The 27173-nt window shown below is 40.6% G+C and overlaps 1 protein-coding gene across 1 annotated transcript in view; it reads left to right on the top strand.

Annotated features, from left to right (window-relative positions):
• Positions 1 to 347: 347 nt before the first annotated feature.
• Positions 348 to 27173, top strand: part of Impg2 (interphotoreceptor matrix proteoglycan 2) — a 63782-nt gene continuing 36956 nt past the window's right edge. The window contains exons 1-8 of the mRNA XM_032900305.1: positions 348 to 693; positions 1136 to 1363; positions 12682 to 12848; positions 15732 to 15763; positions 15855 to 15878; positions 18379 to 18428; positions 19612 to 19679; positions 24615 to 24776. Of these exons, the coding sequence (XP_032756196.1) occupies positions 609 to 693; positions 1136 to 1363; positions 12682 to 12848; positions 15732 to 15763; positions 15855 to 15878; positions 18379 to 18428; positions 19612 to 19679; positions 24615 to 24776 (816 nt within the window). The 5' untranslated portion in view covers positions 348 to 608. The remainder of the gene's footprint in view (positions 694 to 1135; positions 1364 to 12681; positions 12849 to 15731; positions 15764 to 15854; positions 15879 to 18378; positions 18429 to 19611; positions 19680 to 24614; positions 24777 to 27173) is intronic.

A 27173-nucleotide genomic window follows, 5' to 3' on the forward strand; every position in this document is an offset into this window, starting at 1 on the left:
TCAGGTACTATTTTAAGCTATGCTGTGTGGACGAAATGAGTTGATCTGTTGTTAATTCTCGCAACAGTGCCACCACGGGCTTGCTTTATTATTCCTTCACTGCGCACAGGAGGAAGATTAAGTGGTGAAAAAGGAAGGATTTTCTTTCATCCAGGAAAGCGAGCTACTTTAGGCTTCTGCATCTTAGTCCTAGGAAAATACAGAGAATATGCAAATCTACCACATTTGGCCCACTGAGTCAGAACATCTGGAGGAAAACCACGCATGAAGCATTCTGCTCGGAAATAAACTGCCAGTTAAAGAGAGGCCAGGGTTAGTAAGGAGCTTAGCTTAGATTAGAATAGACTTCTCTCTGCCCATCTGCCCTAATTAGCTTACCTCCCCGCTTCCACAGTGGCCTTATTAAGTCAGAAAAGAAACCAGAGCTACCCTGAAAGAATGACTTTTTATTTACGCTAATGACAATGGTTTTAGAGTGGCTACCCACTCCCAGACACAAACTCTTATCTCCAAGGACTTTTTTGGGGAAAAGTTTGTTACTGAGAATTTTAAAACTCTGGATGCTCCCTTAAGGATTTTGTCGTCTTGTTTCTTTGGTTTTGGCCCAAATGATTATGTTTCTCCCTTTGGGGAGGATTTCTCTGGGCATTTTGATACTTTTCCTGACAGGAGGAAACCTTGTATCAGTCTCAGGTAATTGAAAACCGATGCTTGTTCTAAGATCTCCAGGGACCTTTAGTATAGTCTTAAAATAGCAAAGTTTGATGTGGTTGCTGTTAGACAATATGACTATTAACCTTCTCGATTGCTTTATTGAGCAGCCTTAGAATTTCTCAAGTGGTTTGGGTTTCCCTTCCTCATTAATAATTTCTGGTACATCCTTGCGTTGAAATTTGGTGTCTGTTTTAAAAACAATCTTGAATTAAAGTGTTACTAGCCAAATGGGAAAAAGCTTGAATATTCTTCCTTCCATGTGCATACACGCATGAGTTCTGAGCATTGTCTTTATATGTTCAATGTGGTGCAAATAAGAGCTTTTCTCTTGCTGTCACTTGTATGGGGTCTCTATTTCCCTGGAAGCCCGGGGCTATGCTCCCAGTCTGTTTTCTGTACTAACAGAGCATCTTTCCTGCAGAAGAGATACAAGACCGCATGCATGCAGTTGCTGTCCTCTCACCTAAGGAGTCAACAGACCTTTCCCTGCCTACCAGGAAGAGACAGCTTTTGGATGCCACAGAGACTGGAAGGAGGTGGCCACTTAGAAGGCGACGATCTATTCTCTTCCCAAATGGAGTAAGAATTTGCCCCAGTGACACTGTTGCAGAGGCTGTGGCAAACCATGTGAAGTATTTTAAAGCCCGAGGTAAGCAGGCATCCAAACCCTTGAGGTTATGGTACTCAAACCCTCACATTTGTGTGCGCTTTATATTTAAAAATGTGACAATTCCTTAAAGACTGAACCCCCAGAAATTGTTGGGGGAGGGCGGCAATGGGGGAGGATGGGAGGGGAACATCCATAAAGAAGGGAGAAAGGGGATGGTTTAAAAAAAAAGTGACAATTTAGATAGAAATGAAAATTAAGAGCGAGAAAGGGTTTAGTCATATTAATATAAATTAAGATAAAAGTATACATTATTGTAAGAGAAAATATTTTGATTTTTTGAAGTACTTGTAAACACTATTTTGTGACAGGATATGTTAAGTATAATTTTTATTTTTCATTATTGTAATTTGCTTACCTTGCAAACAGAGACCCTTCTCTCAGTGGCCCCACACGGCTTTTGTCTTAAGCAATTTTATCCTTGGGTTCATGTCTTCTGCCATGAAATTGTATACTATGTCTCTTGCATTGTTTAATTGAACTTCAGACATTTGTACGCTTTTCACATTTTGTATGTTCAACAGCCGTGATATGCGTGTGATATTAGTAAGCTCAGTGTAGAGATTGATAATGAACTGATTGGGACTGTCCCATTACACATCCATTCATTTGGTCAACAGATGCTCGTTGAACACTTACAATTGTCCTTGGCACCCCATCGTCTGACTGCCTTTCCCCGCGCTCCATCATTATCTGAGTGTTCGGTTCCTTGTCATTGTCTTCTACGCTAAAGTTTTAAAAATAAGAACTTAACATCAGGCCAAACCATTTTATGTGTGTAATGTTTTACGTTTCTATAACATGGCATAGTGTATTACTCGTTCTTTTAAGGATGCTACAGCCTTGATTATACTTGAGGGCTATCAAATGGTACATAGGAATAGGTTCTTCTTTTACATTAAGAAGGGGGATCACAGATCTAGAATTTTTGTGTAGGACTTTAGGTTGGAAGTGAAACTGTAAAATGACTGAGGACACGAAGGACTTACTAGTGGTGGGCAGGGATAGCGGGCAATGTAATGAGTTGATTCACACTGCTTGGATTTTAACTTTAAGTGGCTCGGAATATCCAGCTGCCTCAGTTGTCCTCTACAGGGAAGAGGAAAGAGCCAACCATTAAGGAATCTGCTTCTACGTTGTGTTATTTTGCTCTACTTATCCTTTATAAATTCAAGAGATACTGTTCAAAAAGAAGTCAACAAAAGGAAAAGGAAGCATTTTTGAAATAATTAAAAAACAATTACAGACAAGTAACATTGTACTTATGTAACAGACTGTACTTATGTATTTGGAAATATATACATATATATGAATATATATACATGTGTATATGGTGAGTATGTATTGTGTGCATATGAAAAAAGAGGCCATGATCTTGAAAGAGAGCAAGGAAGGGTATGTAATAAGGTTTGGAGGGAGGAAAGGGAAGGAGGACATGATTATATTGTAATCTCAAAAAATAAAAGAAATAATTAGAAAATTAGAATGTGAACCTCAGAAAGGTAAATGGTTGACACACCCATTATAATATGGTTGTTATTATGATCGTGGTAGAAAATAATACTTCAACTGATATGCTTTTGAAACTTGGAGAAAGGATGGGGCAAATCACCTGGTGGTTGAGAGCACAGACTGCTCTTCCAAAGGACCAGGTTTGATTTCTAGCACTCATGTAGTGGCTCACAACCATCTGTAACTCCACTCTCAGGAGATCTGATTCCCTTTTCTGGTCTCCTAGGGGCACCAGGCACACACACAGTGCACAGACATCCCTGCTGGGACTTGGTATAGTTTGGGCCTGCACAGGTTTTATGCATGTTGTTATAACCACTGTGAATTCATATGTGCAGATTCCCTGCTCTGCCTGAACGTTAATGTCTCCTTGTAGTCATTTTACCACTGCTAGTTTTCTTCCACAATGATCCCTAAGCCTTGAGGGGCTACCACACACACATTTCCTTCGAGCTAAGCAATCATTACAGGCATTGCCATTGCTCTCGGCTACTCTCTAGTACTTGATGGTGATACCCGTTACTGACCTGGCAGCTTCATTCCTTCCTGGCCAGCGTTCATAGAGCTGGATGGTGCTCTGCACACTATCACAAGAAACAGACATCTTCATTCTTAGCAGCCTCCATTTGACAGGTTTTCCTACACTGTCCTACTGACCCACTCATTTTTATAAACAGTGAGTACTTGGAGTGTTTTAATCTTTAAGTTATTTTGAATAAATCTGCCCAGACATTGAGCATAAGACTTCCACGTCTATGTTCACGCCTCCATCCTTCCATCCACGATGTGATGAAACTCTGAAATCTTGACCCTATGTCAATCTTTCCTCCCTTAAGGGCACTGTGCTCCCAGTGATGCAAAAAGCAACAGGTGTACCATGCTTAGCAACCTTTCTTGTGATGGTTGGCAGTCACATTTAATTAGTTTTTATTTTCACACAGCAAAATCTTACAAATATCATGTAAAGTTTTAAAAATTTATACGTGTGCGTGTGCGTACGTGCGTGCGTGCGTGCGTGCGTGCGTGCGTGCGTGCGTGTGTGTGTGCGTGTGTGTGTGTGTCCATGCAGTGGCCAGAAGAGGGTGTTTGATCCTATAGAATAGAGCCGGAGTTCCAGATAGTTGTGAGCTGCCAGATGTGGGTTCGGGGAATACTACTCAGATATTCTACAAGAGTAGCAAGTAATCTTTGTAGAAAATGTTTCTTTCTTTTAATTCTCTATGTATTAGTGTTTTTCTGCCTCTAGGACAAAGACCATGTGGGCCTACCACTCTTGAAAAGCAGAAGAAGGCATTGAGTCCCCTGGAACTGTGGGGACTCTGTGGGTGCTGGGAACTGAGTTACGTTTCTCTGCAACTGCAGCCAGTGCTCCTAACTGCTGAACTGCCCCCAGCTCCCAGAATACAATTTTTATGTATAGATTTAAATGTGTTTCTAAAATCAATAGAATTTATTTTTAGAGTAGTTTTAGGTTCAGAGAAAAATTTAGCAGGATGTCCATCCATATAAGGTCAGCACAAAGCTCCCCAAACTGCCTAGCATTCACATCTTTATTAATACAGCCCATTTACTACGATTGATGTGCCCACACTGGTGTATCATTAGCAAACTCATGGTTTAATTGGAGTTCACCGTGGTGTGCATTCATTGTGCACTGGGCTTTGGTGAATGTATAATGGCACTCACCAACTATTACATCATCATTTAGAACAACTTATTCACGCCCCGCATTCCCAACCCCTGACAAACATCATTTTGGAGTCCCCGTACTTTTTCTTTTCCAAATTTGTATTGGCATCATATAGATTGGTCAGGTTGATTTGGCAATATGCTTATGAGTTGTAAGCACATAGTTTTGATGCTTTGAAAGCTCATTTTGAGATAATAATTGAATAATATCCTGATTTGTGGATTTACCAGAGTTCATTTTCCATTTATTTATTGAAGTTCATCTTTATCACCTCCCGGCTTTGGCAAGTATAAATAAAACCATTTCAAACACTTCTGCGCAAATTTTTATGTAATTGTAATTGTTTGCTTTGTTGGTGTAGAGACCATGGAGCGCAACTGAACTTTGTTTTCTTCCTTCCTTCCTTCTTTTCTTTCTTTCTTTCTTTCTTTCTTTCTTTCTTTCTTTCTTTCTTTCTTTCTTTCTTCTATAAAAATGAGTGACACTGTTTCCTGTTTACAGGTATGATCTGTAGTTGATGGAGAGTGACATCCAAACTAAGCATGCTCTCCCTGGTTTACAAAGTGCCCTCAACTTAGAAGCATCGAGGAGTGCTAAATGCTCCTTTTTAAATTCGATGTCTGATAAGTTTGCGAAAAAGTAGATCTCATTTATTTGAATTTCTGCATTTAACTCTAGGCTTTTTACAAATGTCATTCTCTCATTTTATTTATTTTTTCTTTTCCTTCTTTTGTTTTTCTTTCCTCCTCTCCTCTTCCTCCTCCTCCTCTTCCTCATCCCCCTCCTCTTCCTCCTCCTCCTCTTCCTCCTCTTCCTCCTCCTCCTCTTCCTCCTCTTCCTCATCCTCCTCCTTCTTTTGAGACAGGGCTTTTCTCTGGCTATCTTAAAATCTTAAAACTCTCTGTAGACTAGGCTGACTGCAAACTCAGAGATCCACCTGCCTTTTCCTTCCAAGTGCTGTGATTAAAGGCATGAGTCATCACTGTCTGGCTCCTTTTAATTTTTTTAAAAATTTTTTATTAGATATATTTCTTTACTTACATTTCAAATGTTATTTCCCCTTTCTGTTTCCTGTCCATAAGTTCCCATTCCCTCTCCTCCCCCTCCCCCATATAGGTATTTCTCCTTATTGTCCTCCCCATATTTCTCTGCACTGGGGGTCCAACCTTGGCAAGACCAAGGGCTTCCCCTTCCCCTGGTGCCCCAACAAGGCTATTCTCTGCTATATATGCATTTGGAGCCCTGGGTCAGTCCATGTATAGTCTTTCGGTAGTGGTTTAGTCCCTGGAAGCTCTGGTTGGTTGGCATTGTTGTTTTTATGGGGTTGCAAGCTCCTTCAACTCTTTCAATACTTCCTCTAATTCCCCCCCAAGGGGGTCCTATTCTCAGTTCGGTGGTTTGCTGCTAGCATTGACCTCTGTATTGGACATGCTCTGGATGTATCTCTCGGGAGAGATCTATATCCAGTCCCTTTCAGCATGCATTTTTCTAGCTTCATCAATCTTCTCTAGTTTTGGTGGCTGTATATTATATATGGGCTACATGTGGGTCACGCTCTGAATGGCCATTCCTTGAGTTGCTGCTCTAAACTTTGCTTCCATATCCCTTCCTATGGATATTTTTTTCCCCTTTTAAGAAAGAGTGGGAGCATCCACATTTTGGTCATCCTTCTTGAGTTTCATGTGTTCTGTGCATCTAGGATAATTCAAGCATTTGGGATAATATCCACTTATCAATGAGTGCACACCATGTGTATTTTTCTGTGATTGGGTTACTTCACTCAGGATGATATTTTCCAGTTCAATCCATTTGCCTATGAATTTCATGAAGTCATTGTTTTTGATAGCTGAGTAGTACTCCATTGTGTAGATGTACCACATTTTCTGTATCCATTCCTCTGTAGAAGGGCATCTTTCCAGCTTCTGGCTATTATAAATAAGGCTGCGATGAACATAGTGGAGCATGTGTCTTTGTTGTATGTTAGAGCATCTTTTGGGTATATGCCCAAGAGAGGTATAGCTGGGTCCTTAGGTAGTGGAATATCCAATTTTCTGAGGGACCTCCAGACTGATTTCCAGAGTAGTTGTACCAGTTTGCAATCTCACCAAAAATGGAGGAGTGTTCCTCTTTCTCCACATCCTGCCAGCATCTGCTGTCACCTGAGTTTTTGATCTTAGCCATTCTGACTGGCGTGAGGTGGAATCTCGGGGTTGTTTTGATTTGCATTTCCCTGATGACTAAGGATGTTGAACATTTCTTTAGGTGCTTTTTGGCAATTCAATAATCCTCAGCTGAGAATGTTTTGTTTAGCTCTGAACCCCATTTTTTAATAGGGTTATTTGGCTCTCTGGAGTCTAAGTTCTTGAGTTCTTTGAATATTTTGGATATTAGCCCTCTATCAGATGTTGGATTGGTAAAGATCTTTTCCCAATCTGTTGGTTGCTGTTTTGTCCTAATGACAGTGTCTGATTTGATATGGAGGTCCTTGATCCACTTGGACTTAAGCTTTGTACAGAGTGATAAGAATGGATTGATTTGCATTCTTTTATATGCTGACCTCCATTTGAATCAGCACCATTTGTTGAAAATGCTATCTTTCTTCCATTGGATGGTTTTAGCTCCTTTGTCAAAGATCAAGTGACCATAGGCATGTGGGTTCATTTCTGGGTCTTCAATTCTGTTCCACTGATCTATCTGCCTGTTTCTGTACCAATACCATACAGTTTTTATGACTATTGCTCTGTAACACTGCTAGAGGTCAGGGATGGTGATTCCCCCAGAAGTTCTTTTATTGTTGAGTATAGGTTTCGCTATCCTGGGTTTTTTGTTATTCCAAATGAATTTGCAAATTGCTCTTTCTTTCTCTATAAAGAATTGATTAAGAATTTTGATGGGGATTGCATTGAATCTGTAGGTTGCTTTTGGCAAAATGGCTATCTTTATTATAATAATCCTGCCAATCCATGAGCATGGAAGATCTTTCTATCTTCTGAGATCTTCCTCAATTTCTTTCTTCAGAGACTTGAAGTTCTTGTCATACAGATCTTTCACTTGCTTGGTTAAAGTCACACCAAGATATTTTTATTATTTGGGACTATTGTGAACTATTGGGACTAAGGTGTCATTTCCTTAACTTCTTTCTCAGCCTGTTTATCCTTTGAGTAGAGGAAGGCTACTGATTTGTTTGAATTAATTTTATACCCCGACACTTTGCTGAAGTTGTTTATCAGGTTAAGTAGTTCTCTGGTGGAACTTTTTGGGGTCACTTAAGTACACTATCATATCATCTGCAAATAGTGACATTTTGATTTCTTCCCTTCTAATTTGTATCCCTTTGACCTCCTTTCATAATTGCTCTGGCTAGGACTTCGCGTACTATATTGAATAAGTAGGGAGAGAGTGGGCAGCCTTGTCTAGTCTCTGATTTTAGTGGGATTGCTTCAAGTTTCTCTCCATTTAGTTTGATGTTAGCTACTGGTTTGCTGTATATGACTTGTACTATGTTTAGATATGGGCCTTGAATTCCTGATCTTTCCAGGACTTTTATCATGAAGGGATGTTGAATTTTGTCAAATGCTTGCTCAGCATCTAATGAAATGATCATGTGGTTCTTATCTTTGAGTCAGTTTATATAGTGGATTACATTGATGGATTTTCATATATTAAACCATCCCTGCATTCCTGGGATGAAGCCTACTTAATCATGATGGATGATCATTTTGATGTGTTCTTAGATTTGGTTTGCAAGAATTTTATTGAGTATTTTTGCATCAATGTTTATAAGGGAAATTGTTCTGAAGTTCTCTTTCCTTGTTGAGTCTTTGTGTGGTTTAGGTAAAAGAGTTATTGTGGCTTCATAGAAGGAATTTGGTAGTGCTCCATCTGTTTCTATTTTGTGGAATAGTTTGGATAGTATTGGTATGAAGTCTTTTATGAAGGTCTGATAGAATTCTGCACTGAACCCATCTGGTCCTGGGCTCTTTTTGGTTGGGAGACCTTTAATAATTGTTTCTATTTCTTTTGGAGTTATGGGGTTGTTTAAATGGTTTATTTGTTCCTGATTTAACTTTAGTACCTGGTATCTATCTAGAAAATTGTCCATTTTCCTACAGATTTTCAAGTTTTGTTGAATATAGGCTTTTGTAGTAGGATCTGATGATTTTTTTAATTTCCTCTGAATCTGTAGTTATGTCTCCCTTTTCATTTCTGGTTTTGTTAATTTGGATAAACTCTCTGTGACCTTTTAGTCTGGCTAAGGGTTTATCTATCTAGTTGATTTTCTCAGAGAACCAGCCCCTGGCTTTGTTGATTCTTTGTATAGTCCTTTTTGTTTCTACTTGGTGGATTTCAGGTCTGAGTTTGATTATTTCCTGCCTTCTATTCCTCATGGGTTTATTTATTTATTTATTTATTTTTGTTCTAGAGCTTTTAGGTGTGCTGTCAAGCTGCTGACATATGCTCTCTCCTGTTTCTTTCTGCAGGCACTCAGAGCTATGAGTTTTCCTCTTAGCACAGCTTTCATTGTGTCCCATAAGTTTAGGAATGTGGTATCTTCATTTTCATTAAATTCTAAGAAGTCTTTAATTTCTTTCTTTATTTCTTCCTTGACCAAGTTGTCATTGAGTAGAGCATTGTTTATCTTCCATGTATATGTGGGCTTTCTGTCATTATTGTTGTTATTGAAGACCAGTCTTAGTGTGTGGTGATCTGATAGGATGCATGGGATTATTTCTATCTTCCTGTATCTGTTGAGGCCTGTTTTGTGACTGATTATATGGTCAATTTTGGAGAAGGTAGTATGAGGTGCTGAGAAGAAGGTATGTGCTTTTATTTTAGGATGGAATGCTCTATAAATATCTGTTAAATCCTTTTGGTTCATAACTTCTGTTAGTTTTTCTACATTTCTGTTTAATTTCGATTTCCATGATATGTCCAGTGATGAGAGTGAGGTGTTGAAATCTCCTACTATTATTGTGTGAGGTGCAATGTGTGCTTTGAGCTTTAGTAAGGTTTCTTTTATGAATATAGGTGCCCTTTCACTTGGAGCATAAATTTTCAGGATTGAGAGTTTAACTTGGTGGATTTTTCCTTTGATGAATATGAAGTGTCCTTCCTTATCTTTTTTAATGACTTTTGGTTGAAAGTCAATTTTATTCAATATTAGAGTGGCAACTCAAACGTGTTTCTTAGCCATTTGCTTGGAAAGTTGTTTTCCAGCCATTTACTCTGAGGTAGTGTCTGTCTTTGTCTCTAAGGTGTGTTTCCTGCATGCAGCAAAATGCTGGGTCCTCTTTACATATCCAGTCTTTTAGTCTATGTCTTTTTATTGGGGAATTGAGTCCGTTGATGTTGAAAGAAATTAAGGAATAATGATTGTCACTTCCTGTTATTTTCATTGTTAGAGGTGGAATTATGTTTGTCTCTCTTTTGGTTTCATTGCAAGGAAATTATATTCTTGCTTTCTGAACGGTGTAGTTTCCTTGTGTTGGAGTTTTCCATCCATTATCCTTTGTAGGGTTGGATTTGTAGAAAGATATTGCATAATTTTGATTTTGTCATGGAATATCTTGGTTTCTCCATCTATGTTAATTGAAAGTTTTGCTGGATATAGTAACTGGGACTGGCATTTGTGTTCTCTTAGTGTCTGTATGACATCTGTCCAGGATCTTCTGACTTTCATAGTCTTTGGTGAGAAGTCAGGTGTAATTTCCCTTACTGCTTTTAATATTCTTTCTTTGTTTTGTGCATTTGGTGTTTTAACTATTATGTGACAGGAAGAATTTTCTTCTGGTCCAATCTATTTGGAGTTCTATAGGCTTCTTGTATATTTATGGGCATCTCTTTAGGTTAGGGAAGTTTTCTATAATTTTGTTGAATATGTTTACTGGCCCTTTAAGTTGGGAGTCTTCACTTTCTTCTATACCTATTTTCCTTAGGTTTGATCTTTTCATTGTGTCCTGGATTTCCTAAATGTTTTGAGCTAGGAGCTTTTTGCATTTTACATTATCTTTGACAGTTGTGTTGATGTTTTCTATGGAATCTTCTGCCCCTGAGATTCTCTCTTCTATCTCTTGTATTCTGTTGGTGATGCTTGTGTACGGCTCCTTGTGTCTTCCTTTGGTTTTTTATATCCAGAGTTGTTACCCTTTGTGCTTTTTTTATTGTTTCTATTTCCATTTTCAATTGCTTCACCTGTTTGAATGTGTTTTCCTGTGATTCTTTCAGGGATTTTTTTGTTTCTTCTCTAAGGGCTTCTACTTGTTTAGTTGTGTTTTCCTGCATTTCTCTAAGGGAATTCTTTATGTCTTTCTTAAAGTCCTCCATCATTATCAATAAATGTGATTTTAAATCTAAATTTTGCTTTTCTGGTGTGTTTGGATATCCAGTATTTTCTTTGGTGGGAGAACTGGCTCTGATGATGCCAAGTCATCTTGGTTTCTGTTGCTTAGGTTCCTGTACTTGCCTCTAGCCATTGGGTTGTCCCTGGTGTTTGCTTGTCTTGCTGTTTCTGGGAGTGACTTGACCTGCTATAGGCCTCTGTGTCAACACTCCTGTAGAACTGTTTTCCTGGTTATTTTTTCAGCCTTTCCTGAGAACAGGTGCTCTGATTTCATGTGTGTCAGCACTCCAGGAGACTGTCTTCCTGCTCTAGGGAAGGGCAGGAATCAATGGTCCTGCCCCTGACTGCTTGTGTAGGTCCTTGCACCCCACAGGCACAGTTGGCACTATGTGATTCCCTCTTGGGTCTGGACTCTGGGCAGAGAGTATTCTCCTTTGACTTCTCAGGAGTATCCACACTTCTGAGGGTCCAGCTCTCTCCCTCATGGGATTTGAGTACAGGGAGCTGTTTGGCCAGTTCGTTCCTGGGCACAGACCAGAACTGCAAGTACTGTGGACTGTCTATTCCTATATCCCTGTGTCCAGAGGCACTGTGCAGTTTCCCCTTGGACCAGGGATATGGGCCGAGATGTACAGAGGTGGCAGTCTGTCCTGCAGTCTCAAGATGTCTGCCTCTTTTTAGTTTTTTTTAAAGAAGCTTTTATTTATTCTTTGAAAGCTTCATAAAATATACTTTGACCTCGTAATTCCCCCTCCTCAACTACTCCTAAGTCCTTCCCCACTTTCCTACTCACCCAGTTCAATTCTCTCTGTGTTAATGATCATAAAACGAAACAAAAAACCTCAAGTTCACTACACCTGGTGAGATCTGTTCTGGAATGTGGTCTATATATCAAGATGTCACACTATTGTTTGAGTTCCTCTCACAGCAACAACTGAATGCCAACTGCTCTGCAGGTAGACGTGAGGGTTTGTGCTGACCTTCCCTCCGCCATGCTGGGGTTTTGCCTGGCTCATGCTTGTGCAGGTCCAATGCATGCTGTTACAGTCTTTTCATATGTGCATCCTCCTGTTGTGTCTGGAAAACAGTTTCCCTGAAGTCATCCACCTCTTCTGACTCTTGTGTTCTTTCTGTCCCTCTTCTGCATAGATTCTTATTCCTCCTTGAGAGGAGGAATGTGATGTAGACATTGCATTTGGGGCTGAGTGTTCGATGTCCCTTATTCTCTGCACGTTGATCAGTTGTGGGTCTCTATTAATTACTATCCATTGCAAGAAGAAGCTCCTCTGATGAGGGCTGAACTGTGTGTCTAGCATTAAGTCATTAGGAGTTATTTTACCGCTGGGTCCAAAAATGTCATTATCTTTTGGAAAGCTGAGAAATTGTCTTTTGAAGTTATGACTTCAGTAAAAAAAAATAAATCAAAGAAGGTTAAAATTACAGTGTCTGTTAATAAAACAGATCAATGTAAGTTACATTTTCATGACATATGAATATAGAATTATTTTTTAAATCAGCAGGGATCAAATTCACTAAGCAGTGGTTTAATCCCCTGTATAAAAGAAGTATTGGGAAGTGCAATGTCTTTTTCAGAATGGAAACGTTTGAACAGGACGTTTTCTAACGGGCTGTCATTCTCATGACCCTGCCGAAAGGATAGGAAGGTCAAAGTGTTCAGAAGAGAGGGAGTTGGTGGCCCCATGACTGTCATGGGAACACGTTAGGTTCTTTCCCAAACACATTCTCTTTACTTTCCAGTGTGCCAGGAAGCCATCTGGGAAGCCTTCAGGACGTTTTGGGACCGACTTCCTGGGCGTGAGGAATATCGATACTGGATGAACTTATGTGAGGATGGAGTCACAAGTGTGTTTGAAATGGGCACCCAGTTTAGTCAGTCTGTGGAACACAGACACTTAATCATGGAGGTAAGTGTAACAGGGAGAGAAGGAACTGTGCGTCGTTGTAGGTGTGATTGTGTAGGCTCAAGGCTAAAGGAGGAGAAGGTGAGTTTTAAGGGTTCTGAGTGAGCTGCCCTGGGGAATAGCTTTCTTTTCTATCCCTAGCTCTGGCCTTTGATAATGAATACGGCTACACTTGATCGTAGCCAAAAGGCCGAGGAGCAACTGATAATGAATACTGCTAATCCAAAACAGTGCCAGCCTTGTTTATACATGTAAATGGGTCAAAACAGTATTATGCAAAAATTTAAGGATAAGGATCTGTATGAGTTAAACATTCTTGCCAAATTCATTTACATATTCATTCAGAATGGACCCCAGACATTCTAATTAAGTTAGAGGATATAGTCCATTCAGCACAGCACATTTAGTGAAGTGTAAATGTGATTTTAATTTAAGATCTCTCTCTCTCTCTCTCTCTCTCTCTCTCTCTCTCTCTCTCTCTCTCTCTCTCTCCTCTCTCTCTCTCTCTGTTATTACATGTGTGCCACAGCATACATGTCACTGGCAGAGTACAAGTTCTTGGGAATCACCTTTCTCCTTTCACCTTGTCTTTTGAGGCAAGGTCTCTTTTAATTTTTGCTTTTGTACAAAACATGTGACCTTCTGTCTGAGTCTCTTGTTTCTGTCTCCCAGGAATGTTGGGGTTAGAGATGCATACGGCTGTCTGTGGCTTTTTAAACATGAGTTCTTTATTAGCCAGCGTTCTCTAGAGGAACAGAACTGCTAGAATGAATCCACATCTTAAAAGAGGATTTACTAGAGTGCCTTAGAGGCTGTGGTCTGGTTAGTCCCACAGTGGTTGTCTCTCATCGGAAAGTCTAAGAGTGCCAAGGATGTTCAGTTCAGGCTGGATGTCTCAGCTTGACTCTATGTTGGAATCTCAGAGAAGTAGTTTCTAAGAGCAGTGAAAGAATGCTTCAGCAGCAGAATAGATGAATATGCCAGCAAGAGTGAGGGCAAACAGGCAAAAGGCAAGAGCTTCTTTCGTCTATGTCCTTTTATATGGGCTGGAACCAGTGGGTGTGGCTTAGATTTAAGGTGGATTTTCTGACCTCAAATGATCTAGATTTAAGGTGGATCTTCCACCCTGAACTTTTCTAATCAAGAAAAACCACAGACAGATGTGCCCAGCCGCTTCAGTTTTAGTTAATTCCAGACATAGCCAAGTTGACAGCCAAGATTAGCTCTCACTGATGAGTAGACTTTTTAATGTGTTTAGCATAAATTCGCCTCATTATTACGGCATGTCACAGTTCAAGTCACTTGAGTCCAAGTCAAGACACTGCATCCATCTTTCCCGGTCATACTTTTACCTGCTCTATTTTAGCAACTACAATAATAAGTTACACTGTGTAACCTATGCTTACCAGATCTTGTATCTAATGAATAGTAACCTTATAAGGCACTTTCTATTTTGAAAATAAAGACAATGTGAAAATAAAATTAGTTGTGATGGATCTTCAAATCCATAGTCAGTTCTCTTTTCCAAAATGTATTCTTGGCTATGGATATTGCTCCGCAGTGCGGAGTCTAGTGACCTGTTCAAGGCCCTCTGTTTGATCAGCAACCCCACGAAAACAAAACGCTCGAAGCACATTTTCCTCCTGTGTTTGGGGCTTCCATTTCCAGTCATTATTGATTTTAAAAAATTTCAATGAAGAAAAGAACCATGTATGCACATTTATATCAGTGTTGCATATTTCAAATTGTGTCCAGAATATTGGATCAGTTATTATTTTTTGGATCAACTCTTAAAGCAAGAAATAAATAAGGGAGTTCTTAACAGTCTTGTGATGCTATATTAAGTGTGTTTCTTACAAGTGGGATTTTATTTTTAACTTGAAAGTCTAGGAACTAAGCTTTCATGGTCATTTAGTATTAAACCAGCGGTGCGTTGTCTGGCTTGAGTCTAAAATGCTAAATGTGTTTTGGGTGAGAAGGAGAGGATGTGAGGGCAGACTGAGGGAGCAACATGAGCCGTGTTTGGAGGGAATGGTTAGGGCCACTGTACTAGAGGGACAGGAGAAGAGGAGAGTGTTAAGAGGCTTGGATTTAGCTCTGTGGATGACGGGAAGTATTTCAGGGTTATAAGGGGATAAGACAAAGGAGCTGGCTTGAAAGCTTGGAATTAAAACTTTACATTTACTTATCATGTATTTATTATGATAGTGAGAGCAAGAGTGTGAGAGAGGAGCAGATACAATGGTGCTTTTGTAGGGGGCAGAGAAGGGTGAACTCACTTTTGAAGCGTTCATGTAAACTGCTTATGGGAAATGTGAATGGTTCAATATTTTGGTGTGAAGCGAAGGAGGGTGGACTGGGTTTTTAATTATAGAAATATTCACCAGCTTTGAGTTAGTAACTGAAAGTATTAAGGTGTCAGATTATCTTGGGAGAGACCGTAGAATTAAAAGAGTAGCAAAGTATTTAACTATAAATTATTTAACAATACCTCTGGGTGACTTAGTTTTCTTTCCATTCAGTGGATGAGAAAACTGACCTCTGGCACCAGAAAGGGTGTAGGCTTTGTGTCTATAACTTGGGAGGAGAAACGGGGACTTGAAACAAGACCTTGAGACCACTTTAGTGTTTTGTTGTAGCTTTGTTTTTTTGAAGTAAGAGTACACAGCAACATCAGGGCACATCAGCAGACACAGAATGCTTCTGTGTTTGAACAGTTGTAGAACAAACTTGGCATCCCTTCTATCTGCTTTCATTAATTGCTCATCCTTAGAGAATAGTGGTGTGGTGTCTAACATGTTAGGGTGTCGGTGACCCCTGTAGAGTAGTGTATTCGCTGTGTAATCAGTGTTATTAACTCAGGCATTGTGTCTCTGTTCTCACTAGAAATTGACATACACAAAGGAAGCTGAGAGCAGGTAAGTCTTTCTTCCAAATTCAACAGCAGCATTTAGAAGCCATGCAGACTTTCAGCAGTTACCCTACTGTCCCTTTTCTATTTCCTTTCAGCTCCTGCAAGGATCAGGCCTGTGGGTAAGTCCAAAATGCTGGTCCCCTTGAGGCCATCTCTGTCCCCAGAATACCAACCACCAGGGCCACTGTGCTTGTTCACTGTCTGACCTTACCAGAAGGTAAGGTCATTCATCTCCAGGAAAATTCAGTGGATGTCTGCCTTACTGAGGCTAACAGTAAGCTGAGAAGGGTCATCTTAGAGGGGTCAGTTTGTTACATGATGGATGATTGTTTGCATTGCTTTTTTAACTTTATGACTATGCTCCTGAATCAAGAGTGGCATAGGCGTGATTAAACTGTCAGTACACATCTTGGCCAGCCATTAGGTACAGGATGATTTCTGGCTTCTAATTAGTAGTAACATAAGGCAGATTGTAACCATGAGGAATAGTGACTAAATTTTGAATTTTACTCATTCTCAGAATATCAGTAGTATATACATAAGATGTAGGCAATTACGTAAGACATCACCAGTAGATTCAAAAATAAACTAAACAAGCCAATCACCAGACACCCAACTTCCACGACAAAGTGAAGACACAGTTGGAGTATACACACAGGAGCTTTTGAATAGAACAAGTAGATAGGAAGACAGTAGAACTCTATGGGCTTGGTCATTCATATGTCTCACGATGCCATGGACACAGATTTGAGTAGATGGCTGTTTGGATTACTTTATTGACTTTATGATTATGGCCTTGAAATAAGAATAGTACATCCCTACCCAAAGAGTACACATGGACAGACCCATGGCTCCAGCTGTATATGTAGCAGAGGATGGCCTTGTTGGGCCCAATGGGGGAAAAGGCCTTGGTCCTGCCTAAGCTGGTTGGGGAGGGGGAACAACCTTATAGAGAAAGGGTGCTTATGGATAGGGAACTGGGAAAGGGGATAACATTTGAAATGTAAATAAAAAATATATCCAATAAAAGAAAGCATAGTACACCTTTGATCTCTTCCTGTCTGCTACAGCATATCCTTCTGATAATACACTGTTATCACAATATATTTTTTTCCTTTTACATTTTTTTTTCTTGTGAGTAACTCCTTAGCAATGTTCTCTGTTTGTGGAACTTTGATCCTAACGAAAGAGCAGGAGAAACTGTCTCCTCCACATCCACAATGTGTTGGACCCAGAGTGTCTTACTCAGCTTCTATTCTTCATGTAATTGCCTAGATCTCTCTTTCTCTCTCATTTAAAAATTTTAAAAAGATTTATTTATGTATATGAGTATAGGTCTGTATGTATATCTGCACATCAGAAGAGGACATTGGGTCCCATGGGACTGCAGTTATAGACAGTTATGAGCTGTCAGATGGGTTCTGGGAATTGAATTCAGGACCTTGAAAGAACAGCCATTGCTCTTAAACACTGAACCATCTCTCCAGCCATTTTATATTTAATTTTCAAGTAGTACAACATTTATTTATTTATTTATTTATTTATTTATATTGTTTTTTGAGATAGATTTTCTCTGTGTAGCCTTGGCTGTCTTAGAACTCACTCTGTAGACCAGGCTGGCCTCGAACTCACAGATATCTACCTGCTGGGCTCTCAGGTTGTAGAGAACATGCCTTTGCTCCCCCTTCTAGTCTAGGTTCAATCACAAATGCCTCACTTATCATCATAAATCCTAATATTCCCTTAAATCTTACATTGTGTGCTCCAATTGCAGACAGGAACCACAGTACCTAGCTAATGGCATGCTGGAGAGTGAGCCCAGGGCTCCACACATGCTAGGCAAGAACTCTGACAATTGGATTATACCTCTAGTTCTGCAAAAATGTCTTTTTAAAGCTCTTAGATGTTGGAGACAGAAAAGGATAGGTCAGGCAAATCCTTAATCTCATGGAAGTTCATAATTTTTATCTCTTTTCCCTTTCCCTCTAGTTGTAGACATTAGTATCAAGGCTGGAGCCTGGATACATGACAGGCACACGCTGTTCTATTGAACTATGCTCAGCCAGGGGTTTAGATTCTTAATGTGACTCTGTCGATGAACAAATAGACCCTTTTGTGACCCAAATGCCTGTAATTGTCCTGTCCAGTCTGAGACAGCCATTAGCCACATGTGAGCACGGAATACCTAAAATATGGCTGCTGTGAATAAGGAACTGAATTCCCAGCTGTTTAATTTCAATCAATTTAAATATTGGACTGCGCAATGCTTCTGCACTGACAATGCATTCTAGAGGATTAAGGGGGTGGCAGAGGCAAAGTAGGCAGATAGAGTAGTTTCACATGATGATTTGAACTAAAGAAGAAGAAAACAGGCGGGTGATGAGTTATAAGTAGGAAAGTTCTTCGTATAGGGTGGATATGCTGATGAGCCTTCAATAAATACAAAATAAGTAAATTATGAAGTTATATTATTTTTTGACTATACAACTTGGCATGTTGGCCCAGAAACCTTTATTTGGTGGTCTAAGGAGTTCCTTTGGGAACTCAAGTTCCAAAGTTCATAATACTTATTTGCCCAGGTTTCTGGACTTTTTAATAGCTGCATTTTTTCCCCTCTAGACCTGAGTTGTCATCTCCAGTTCCTATTGGCGAGACCTCAACATTGGCAGGTAAAGCTTTTTTCCTTTATTCACTTTTATTTCTTAGTCACGGAAGATTTTTTAAGCAAGTATAAATTTTCAGTTCATATTTTTCAAATACTTTTTCTATTTATATATTGTTTAAGACACAACAATTATTTTTCACTTGGTTTATGATATTATGCAGCAGGTTCTTTAAAATTCAGAACACAGCTTAATACAGGAGTGTGACAAAATGAATTACTTTAAGACAGACACTTCAGCTGAGGTAGGACATTTGGTTTGTCACTTTGTTACTTGTAACCTGGACTTTCCCAGGATAAGGATTCTCTGACACAGTCTAGAGTGAGAATGTGTTCCTCTGAGCCTGTATTGATTTATAAGTTTAAAAGGTTTTAATTTTTAAAAATTTAATACCCCCCCTCTGTATTCCTGTCTAAATATCATGCATATATGTATGCCTGGGAGGCCAGAAGAGGGCATTGTATCAAAGACAGCGTCAGATCCCCTGGAGTGGGAGTTACAGGCTGACGCTGCTGGCACGTGTGCTAAGAACCTCACTGGGTTCCTCTGAAAGAGTGTGAAGTGTTCTTAACTGTGGATCCATTTCTCTAGCCCCGAGTTCTGCATTTCATGTAAGTTAGTCACTCATTCTCTTCCTGTCTCTTGTCTCATCCTTTCTCCATTCCTCTCTTCTGTCCTTTTGCTAAAGATTGAACCCAAAGACATCTTTCAGTTCGGGAGGCTCTCTACAAGGGTTACACTGAAATATATTTGTAAAAAGTCTAACTTCTTTATGTTAAAAATTTTGAGCACATACAAGATAGAATAGCACGAAGTGGGCTCATTTCAGCATTTCAGTGGTCGTTAAATAATGGCCAAGCAACTATTGCACAGGTCTCGTATAGCTGAGCACTTCAGTGTCTGTTCCCTTTATTTGATCGCTCCCTAGGAATAGAAACTTCCTTCTTGAATCTTAGCATCTATATCAGAGCCTGACAAACTCAGAAAAAAAAAAAAGCCACCTGTTCAGTCAGTCATAGTTATTGAGACTCCAGGAGAGCAAATGTCTCTTGAGTTTATATCTAAAAAAGCCTTCAGAATAAAAAGCAAAGGTCTTGTAAGGATGACCTTTGAAGTACGTCTTTGCATCCTGACGTGAATTCGGGCTTACTCAAGGACTAATGTCATGTGCATTTTGGATTCTGCTTAGGTGCTGTCTCCAGTGCTTCATATCCAGGGGCGGCCTCAGAGAGCAGCGCAGCATCACCACAGGAGAGTGTAAGTCACGCTCTCTCCCGTTGTTTTCTAACGCGGAACATGGGAGATAACAGAGTTAACATTCCATTTCTGGACTGCACAGGACTTCACATGGTCTGAAAATAACCATGAATTCTAAACCCAGTACATCAGAAACCTGATATCCTCTGGAGGAGCTGAACAGGTCTGTCATATTGGTAATGTTTTGATAGAGGATTTCTAGAAAACTCTCGTGCTGATAAACCCTTGACTTTCTAACCCAGGAGACTGGACCTTAACTTCTTCAGAGAGAAAGGAAATGGATTCTATGCAGTTTAAAATTTAAGAAGCCATCACACCTTTTAAGCACACAATTATTACCAGGGACTTGTTTTCTAAACAGCAGTAAAATCTATAGATGAGGGTCCACTACAAAAAAAAAGAAAAATTACAGGGAAGTACAGAGTTAGACCCTGCCCAGGCATATGGAAGCATTTTATTAAAAGTTATGTTACATTATGGCCTGGGAGGTAGCACAGCAGAGAGAACACTAGAAGTGCAGAAGCAAGGAATGTAATTCAAATCATAGCCCCCTCATAGAAAGCAGACAAACATGGCAGCCCAATTTATCTCATCTAAAACCAGACGGGATGGCAGCCCACCTACCTGTATCACTCACTCTCATCCTTGCAAGCCTGTCTCTATGACCCACAAAGAAGGCCAGGCAAGCATGGTAGCCTGACTTTATCACCCACATAGAAGGCCAGGCAGGCAAAGTAGCCCCCATGCATCACCATCACAGAGAAAACAGGCAGCTAGGCAGCCCACCCTCATCTCAGAGCTCACCTGGCTCCTAAGCTGGGAGCTGTTGAAGCTGAATCTGTGAATTCTGGCTTTGGTCAAAACACTTGCTTCAGTAAGAAAAGTGGAAAGCAGTTGAGGAAGACACCTGTCATCAAGCTCTATCTTTTACACACACACACACACACACACACACACACACACACACACACACACACACAAGCATGCTGCATACACTTATGCTCCCAACTTTTTCTAAAATCTGAACTTAAAAACAATTAAGGACGCACTGTATCATGACTTATTTATTAAGTAAACTATGAAGATTTTTTCAGAAAGGTGAGGTTTGGTCACTTTGCATTCTCCTTTCTTAGCATGGACCTTGTAACTTGCTTAGATCTGCTCAGCCATGGCAGGGATGGCATGACATGGTTCCCACTCTTGGGACAGAACCAACAGACCTCTAGGAGCCAGGAGTGTTGATGGTTGCTATGGGCATAAGGGATATATATATATTTTTATGTTCCTCCTTCGACGAATATCCTCTCTGCCAAGGTAAATGACTCCTTGATACTCAGAAACAGTAGGAGTCTGGGAGGTGAGGGTGTGTTTATTGTCTCAGCAAAATGGCAAAACGCTGTGACCTTCACGACAGTCCTTAAGGCTGTGGGAAAGAATGCCGAAAACATGAATTCAAAAATATATAATTTATCAACTACTCAAAAGACAAGGATGCAATATGAATTGTATAAGGAGCTCCACAGATCTAAAGGAACAGAGGCAGCTGCACTAAGAGCCAGCTTGTCAGGAAGTAATACATTAAAGAAGAAGATAGAGGAATTTAGGGTGTGGTGATTGCAGAGCAAGATCCCACCCAGCTAAGTTTTTGTTATTGTTTGTTTGTTTATGCTTACAAAGACAGGCAGATTCTTGAGTTCAAGGTCAGCCTAGGACAGAGGAAGTACAGGTCTAGGCCCAGGCTTGGTAGAGATGGTAATTTCAGGGTGGCAACCCACCTAGTTGTCTTACTGTCTGTGCTTGCTGTCTCTTTCTAAGAAACAAGAGGTTGGGGTCATAGGATGCAGATTCCTAGGCTAATCAAAAGGAAATATATAAATAAAAGAGAACTGCAAGAGATGAGCTATCCAGAGAGATTTTTTTAGAATGGCAAGAGAGCTATCTAGAGCACAACACACACAGAGTGTGTGTGTGTGTGTGTGTGTGTGTGTGTGTGTGTGTGTGTGTGTGTGTGTGTGTGTGTGTGAGAGAGAGAGAGAGAGAGAGAGAGAGAGAGGCTAAAAAGCTGTCTCAAGCATTACATAGGCCATCAGCTTGGACCCACAATTTGACTTTGAGTCATTTGTTTTGCTGCTCTCAAACACCTCTTCTCTCAGAACTTCTCTCCAAACTGGGGCTAGTCCTTGGCAATAACTAATATGAAGTCAGGTGGCAGAATTCCATTTTTGCCTCCCTCCCTCCCCACTCACTTAATAAGAATGGTAATGTGTTGGTAATGTGTGCATGTGTGTTTATATGTGTGTGTGTTTTATGTTCATGAATGTGAAGGTGACTGTGGAGTCAGACTAGGCATCAGGTCCCTGGGAGTGGAAATGGTTGTGAGCCGCTCACCATGGGTGCTGGAAACCGGCCTCACTCCTCTGCAAATGCTCTTAACTGCTGATCCATCTCTTGAGCCCCAAGATGAAATGTAATAAACAAAACGGCAGTCTTGTGTAAAATTCCATGTGACGTTTTTTGTTGGTAGAAGTATTATTATTACTGACAGCCTCATGTTCTTATAGGGAAATACCCAATGCAATAAATGGTCATTTAATATTAGACTGCATTAATAAAAAGTAGAGCTACTTTAAGTAGGCGATAGTCCTACCATATTTTAACTAGAACTCAGGTATGGGAACCATGCTTGAGGTAAAAATTAAGATCATTGGAAGCGTCAGGAGGAGAGGAGTCAGCAAAAACTTAGAGGAACCTTGGTAGCTTCCTGGAATCTATGAAACCCCCTCTGGCTATGGTTTACTTGTGAGCCAGAGCACACGACTTTTATTAAAAATGGAAAAGGGGGGGCAGTTAGGGTTTTAGGGTAAGACTTTTCCATCTGTGATGATGACTTTTTGGAAGCATAGGGGACCGCTCCGAAGAGCATGTCTGTTTCTTATGATAGCTCTTTCAGCTGAGGGGGGCAGCCTTTTGTCAGGGATATCGGAGAGACAATTCCAGCACCAGGAGGAATGGAATGGGTAGTTTTTGGGCTTAATTCCTATTCTGAAACTCTGTAACCTATTCTGTTACATGAGCCATACGATGATACAATGAAAGTGTTCTCTTCTCAGTTCTGCTGTTGGCCCTCTCTGCACCTACAGGCTGCTCACGCGTCCTTCCCGTGTTCCTATATGTACAATAGAGGCGCTTGGCATAAGTGTGCCCAGTTACACGTGATGCACACAGCAACCATTACTGCAGTGTTCTAGCAGTAACGGTAGAATTCCCTCATTCCTTCTAGATTTATTAAGTGAACTTCTAAAAGAAACTGTTATTACTCTCATTTATTCAGTCTTTTTTATTCCTATGAATGGATTTATGGACATTTTGTTCCTTGGATTATAACCTAATATTAATTTTGTTGTCCAGGTTATGTTAGATTTGGCCACTGAAAGACGTGGAATGTTTCTTTTTCTTTTTTTCTCTTTGAGACAGCGTCTAGGGCTTTGACTCTAGATCTACACAGTCTTGGAACTCACTACATAGCTCAGGCTGACCTTGAACTCTTAGTCATTCTCCATTGGCTCATATTGTGTGTGTGTATGTGTGTGTGTGTGTGTGTGTGTGTGTGTGTGGTGTAGTGTATATGTAGTGTGTAGTAGTGTATATGTAGTGTGTGTGTGTGGTGTGTATATATAGTGTGTATTTATGTGTGTTTTGTGTATATGTGTGAGTGTGTGTGTGTATGCATGGTGTGTATATATAGTGTGTATTTATGTGTGTTGTGTGTATATGTGTGTGAGTGTGTCTGTATGTGTTATGTATATGTAGCATGTATATGTGAAGTATGTGTGTGTGTGTGTGTGTGAAAGAGAGAAAGAAAAAGAGAGAGAGAGAGAGAGAGAGAGAGAGAGAGAGAGAAGAGAGAGAGAGAGAAACTTTTGGGATTGAATGCAGGGCCTTGAACATACTAGTTAAGTGCTCCCTAACCTAGACTTAGGTAATATAGAGTGTTTTGACCAATGGCAACTACTGTTCAAGAAATTACCCTTTTTGGGTTTGCAACCCCATAAGAAGAACAACAGTATCAACCAACCAGAGCCCCCCAGAGCTCCCAGGGACTAAACCATCATCCCACGAGTACACAGGGATGAACGTACGGCTCCAGCTGCATATGTAGCAGAGGATGGCCTTGTCGGGCATTAGTGGGAGGAGAGGCCCTTGGTCCTGTCAAGGCTTAGTGCCCCAGTGTAGGGGAATGTCAGGATGGGGAGGCGGGAGGGAATGGGTGGGTGGAGGAGCACACACATAGAAGCAGGAAGAGGGGGGATGAGATAACAGGTTTCTGAAAAAGAAAATGGGAAAGGATAGCATTTGAAATGTAAATAAAAAAATCCAATAAAAGAAAAAACTTATCCCTTTTAAAGCTGGTGTAGCTGGTTGGTCATTACAGAACAGTCCAAGTTTTGGAAAAGATTATTACTTTATTCCGTCTTCCTGAGTATATGTTTGTGTGGGCAGATTTTTTCATGTTGCATCCATTAAAATAGCATATTGTGATAAACTGAATACAGAAATAAACATGAGAATTCGGCTATCTTGTATTAAGCCAGACAGTCTGTTCAAGAATTTGTAAAAATATAAACAATGTCTCTTCTTACTATTTCAGCTTCACAGCATCTGTTGTTGACTTTTGTATGAAATTTGCTTATTCTGTTACATTTTCTTCTTGTTTTGGAGACAGGGTGTCTCTATATAGCTTTGGCTGGCCCAGAGCTCACTATGTAGACCAGGCTGTCTCAGTTAGGCTTTCATTTGCTGTGAAGAGACATCATTATTGTATAATTGAAAACTACATAAAAAGTCATCCTCTGATGTAAAACTTTGAGGGTAATCAGTAAATATTTACTGACTGAATGAATAAATACTGGGATTTATTATTCTTTCTAAATTCAGATCAGCAATGAAATTGAGAATGTGACAGAGGAGCCCACACCGCCAGCTGCTGAACAGATAGCTGAATTCAGCATCCAACTTCTGGGGAAGCAGTACAGCGAAGAACTGCGGGATCCCTCCAGCGCCCTCTACCGGCTCCTTGTGGAAGAGTTTATTTCAGAGGTGCGTGATTTTTTTTTTTTTTTTTTTTTTTTTTTTAGAAGCTTTTATTTCTTTCTAACATGTGGATGATAGGAAAAAAAACCCACCCATGTGGATGATTCATTTGATTGGATAACATGGTGGTTCTGGGTGTTAAGTCTCTCACAAGGACAACAGTGCTTATGGGTAAGTTGAGGATTCAAGCTGACCATCTGCTAGCTTCCGGTTGCCTCTTAGCCATTTCTTCAGAAACTTGTGTGAAAAGTTCAGAGACATAAACTCTCTTTTAGAAACAATTTTTTTCTACCCATTAACAGATAAATGTTTTTTTGTAACTCACCACTGCCAAAGAAAAGTGAATTCTATGCTTTAATTTCAGCTCATTGATGTTTGGAGAAATGAATGTTTCTGAACAGCTATGGACTGCTTGTGTGTGTGCGCGTGTGTGTGCGCAAGTGTGCATGTGTGCGTGTGTGGTTTGTTTGAGACAGAGTTTCTCTGTGTAGCCCTAGCTATCCTGGAACTCACTCTGTAGACCAGGCTGACTTTGAACTCAGAGATCTGCCTGCCTCTGTCTCCTGAGAGCTGAGATTAAAGGCATGTACCATTGCCGCCAGGTTCAGCTCCTTCTTCTTAGTTTAGACACTTTTAAGTAGGTCACTCACAGGTAATGTGTGTGAAAAGTTAAGAAACACCAGAGGAATGTGGAAATAAGTCTACTTTGTCTCTGTCCTCTGGCGAGAGCTTTTTAAAAAGAGGTTTATCTAGGGGCTGGGGAGATGGCTCAGTGGTTAAGAGCACTGAGTGATCTTTCAGAGGTCCTGAGTTCAATTCCCAGCAACCACATGTTGGCTCATAACCATCTGTAATGGGATCTGATGCCCTCTTCTGGTGTGTCTGAAGACAGTTGCAGTGTACTCATATACATAAAATAAATTAATAATTTTTTTTATAAAAAGAGGTTTTTCTAAATAAGCCGGTGTTAAATCATGCTGTTACTTACCTTCTAGAAGGACTTTGGATTGAGTTTGACCAAAGAATTCTTCCATTAGACATTATCCATACTTGGGGCCTTTCTTGTGAACCTTGTGAACATGGTGCTGAATGCCATCTACTCTTGTATGTGATAACTGGGCACGCCATTTCTCCCTGTTTATTTCTTCTCAATTCCTACTTGATTGACTTCTCCTTGACCAAGTTTGTTAATTCCATTACCCTGGCTTAATTTCCTTCCCCGTCATTGTGTCCAGATGGGAAATAAAAATATGTGTCTGTCAGCCAAATAGCATCATCGCAGCCATCAGACATGGGGGCAGTGTAGGCCAGACAACTCCTTTTCCTAACTGTGCAGCCAAGTTGCAAGGCTGTATGGTATGTGGGAGAAATGTCAGCCAGGCCAGTGGCCACCTGGCATAGATACTGTCCTGAACTGGCCGTCTGGCATTCCTGCCTGGATTAAGGAGCCTTTAATAAACTTCAGAATTTCAGTAAACAACTGCGGGAATGACTGGAGATTTAGAGAAAATCTGATAAATACTCTGAAAGGTGTCCCCTTGGCAATGACTTTATGAGATCTGTGGCCATGAAGAAGTGATCTAAGGGTGAGGAATGGTCTGGGCCAACCATAAGCCGCTCCTCCTTTCCTGGCTACTGTCTGTACCATTGTCAGCTTCTGACCGGGAGTGACATGTGGCCTAATAATTATTTTTTTGCATGGAAGGCTCTCTCCCCCCTCCCCTTCCCCTCTCCCCCTCCCCCTGTGTGTGAGGAGTGTGTGTGTGTGTGTGTGTGTGAGTGTGTGTGTGTGTGTGTGTGTGTGAGTGTGTGTGTAGGAGCATGTGTTTGTGAATGTGTACTTATGTGTGTGTTTTGGGGATGTCCTGAAGGAAATTACCATTCTGCAAACAACACCAGCCCCTTCAGCGCTCTCCCTACATGACATGGGCACACAGGTTGCTCCCTTGTGTAATCTCCTAAATAATACTGGGAGACAGAGAATTGAAAGCCTGTTTCTAAGGAAAGAGGTTCAGACACTGTAACCCCGTAACCCTTTGTTATTATTTATTAGTAATTTTTTCATTTTGCATCCCACTATCAGCCCCCCTCCAGTCCAGTCTCTCCCCATTCCTTCCACCCCTTCTCTGAGAAGGGGGAACCCCTCAGTCACTGCAGGATTAGGCGCCTCTTCTCTCTCTGAGGCCAGACAAGGTGACCCAGTTAGGGGAACAGAAATCCACAGGCAGGCAACAGATTCAGGGACAGCACCTGCCTCTGCTCCAGTCGTTGGGGGACCCACATGAAGACCAAGTTGCACATCCGATACAAATGTGCAGGGGCCTAGGTCCAGTTCGTGCTCACTCTTTTGTCGGTGGTTACGTCTCTGAGAGCCCCTAGGTGCAGGTTAGTTGACTCTGTTGG

Source organism: Rattus rattus, chromosome 4, assembly GCF_011064425.1.
Source record: "Rattus rattus isolate New Zealand chromosome 4, Rrattus_CSIRO_v1, whole genome shotgun sequence".
Lineage (NCBI taxonomy): Eukaryota > Metazoa > Chordata > Mammalia > Rodentia > Muridae > Rattus > Rattus rattus.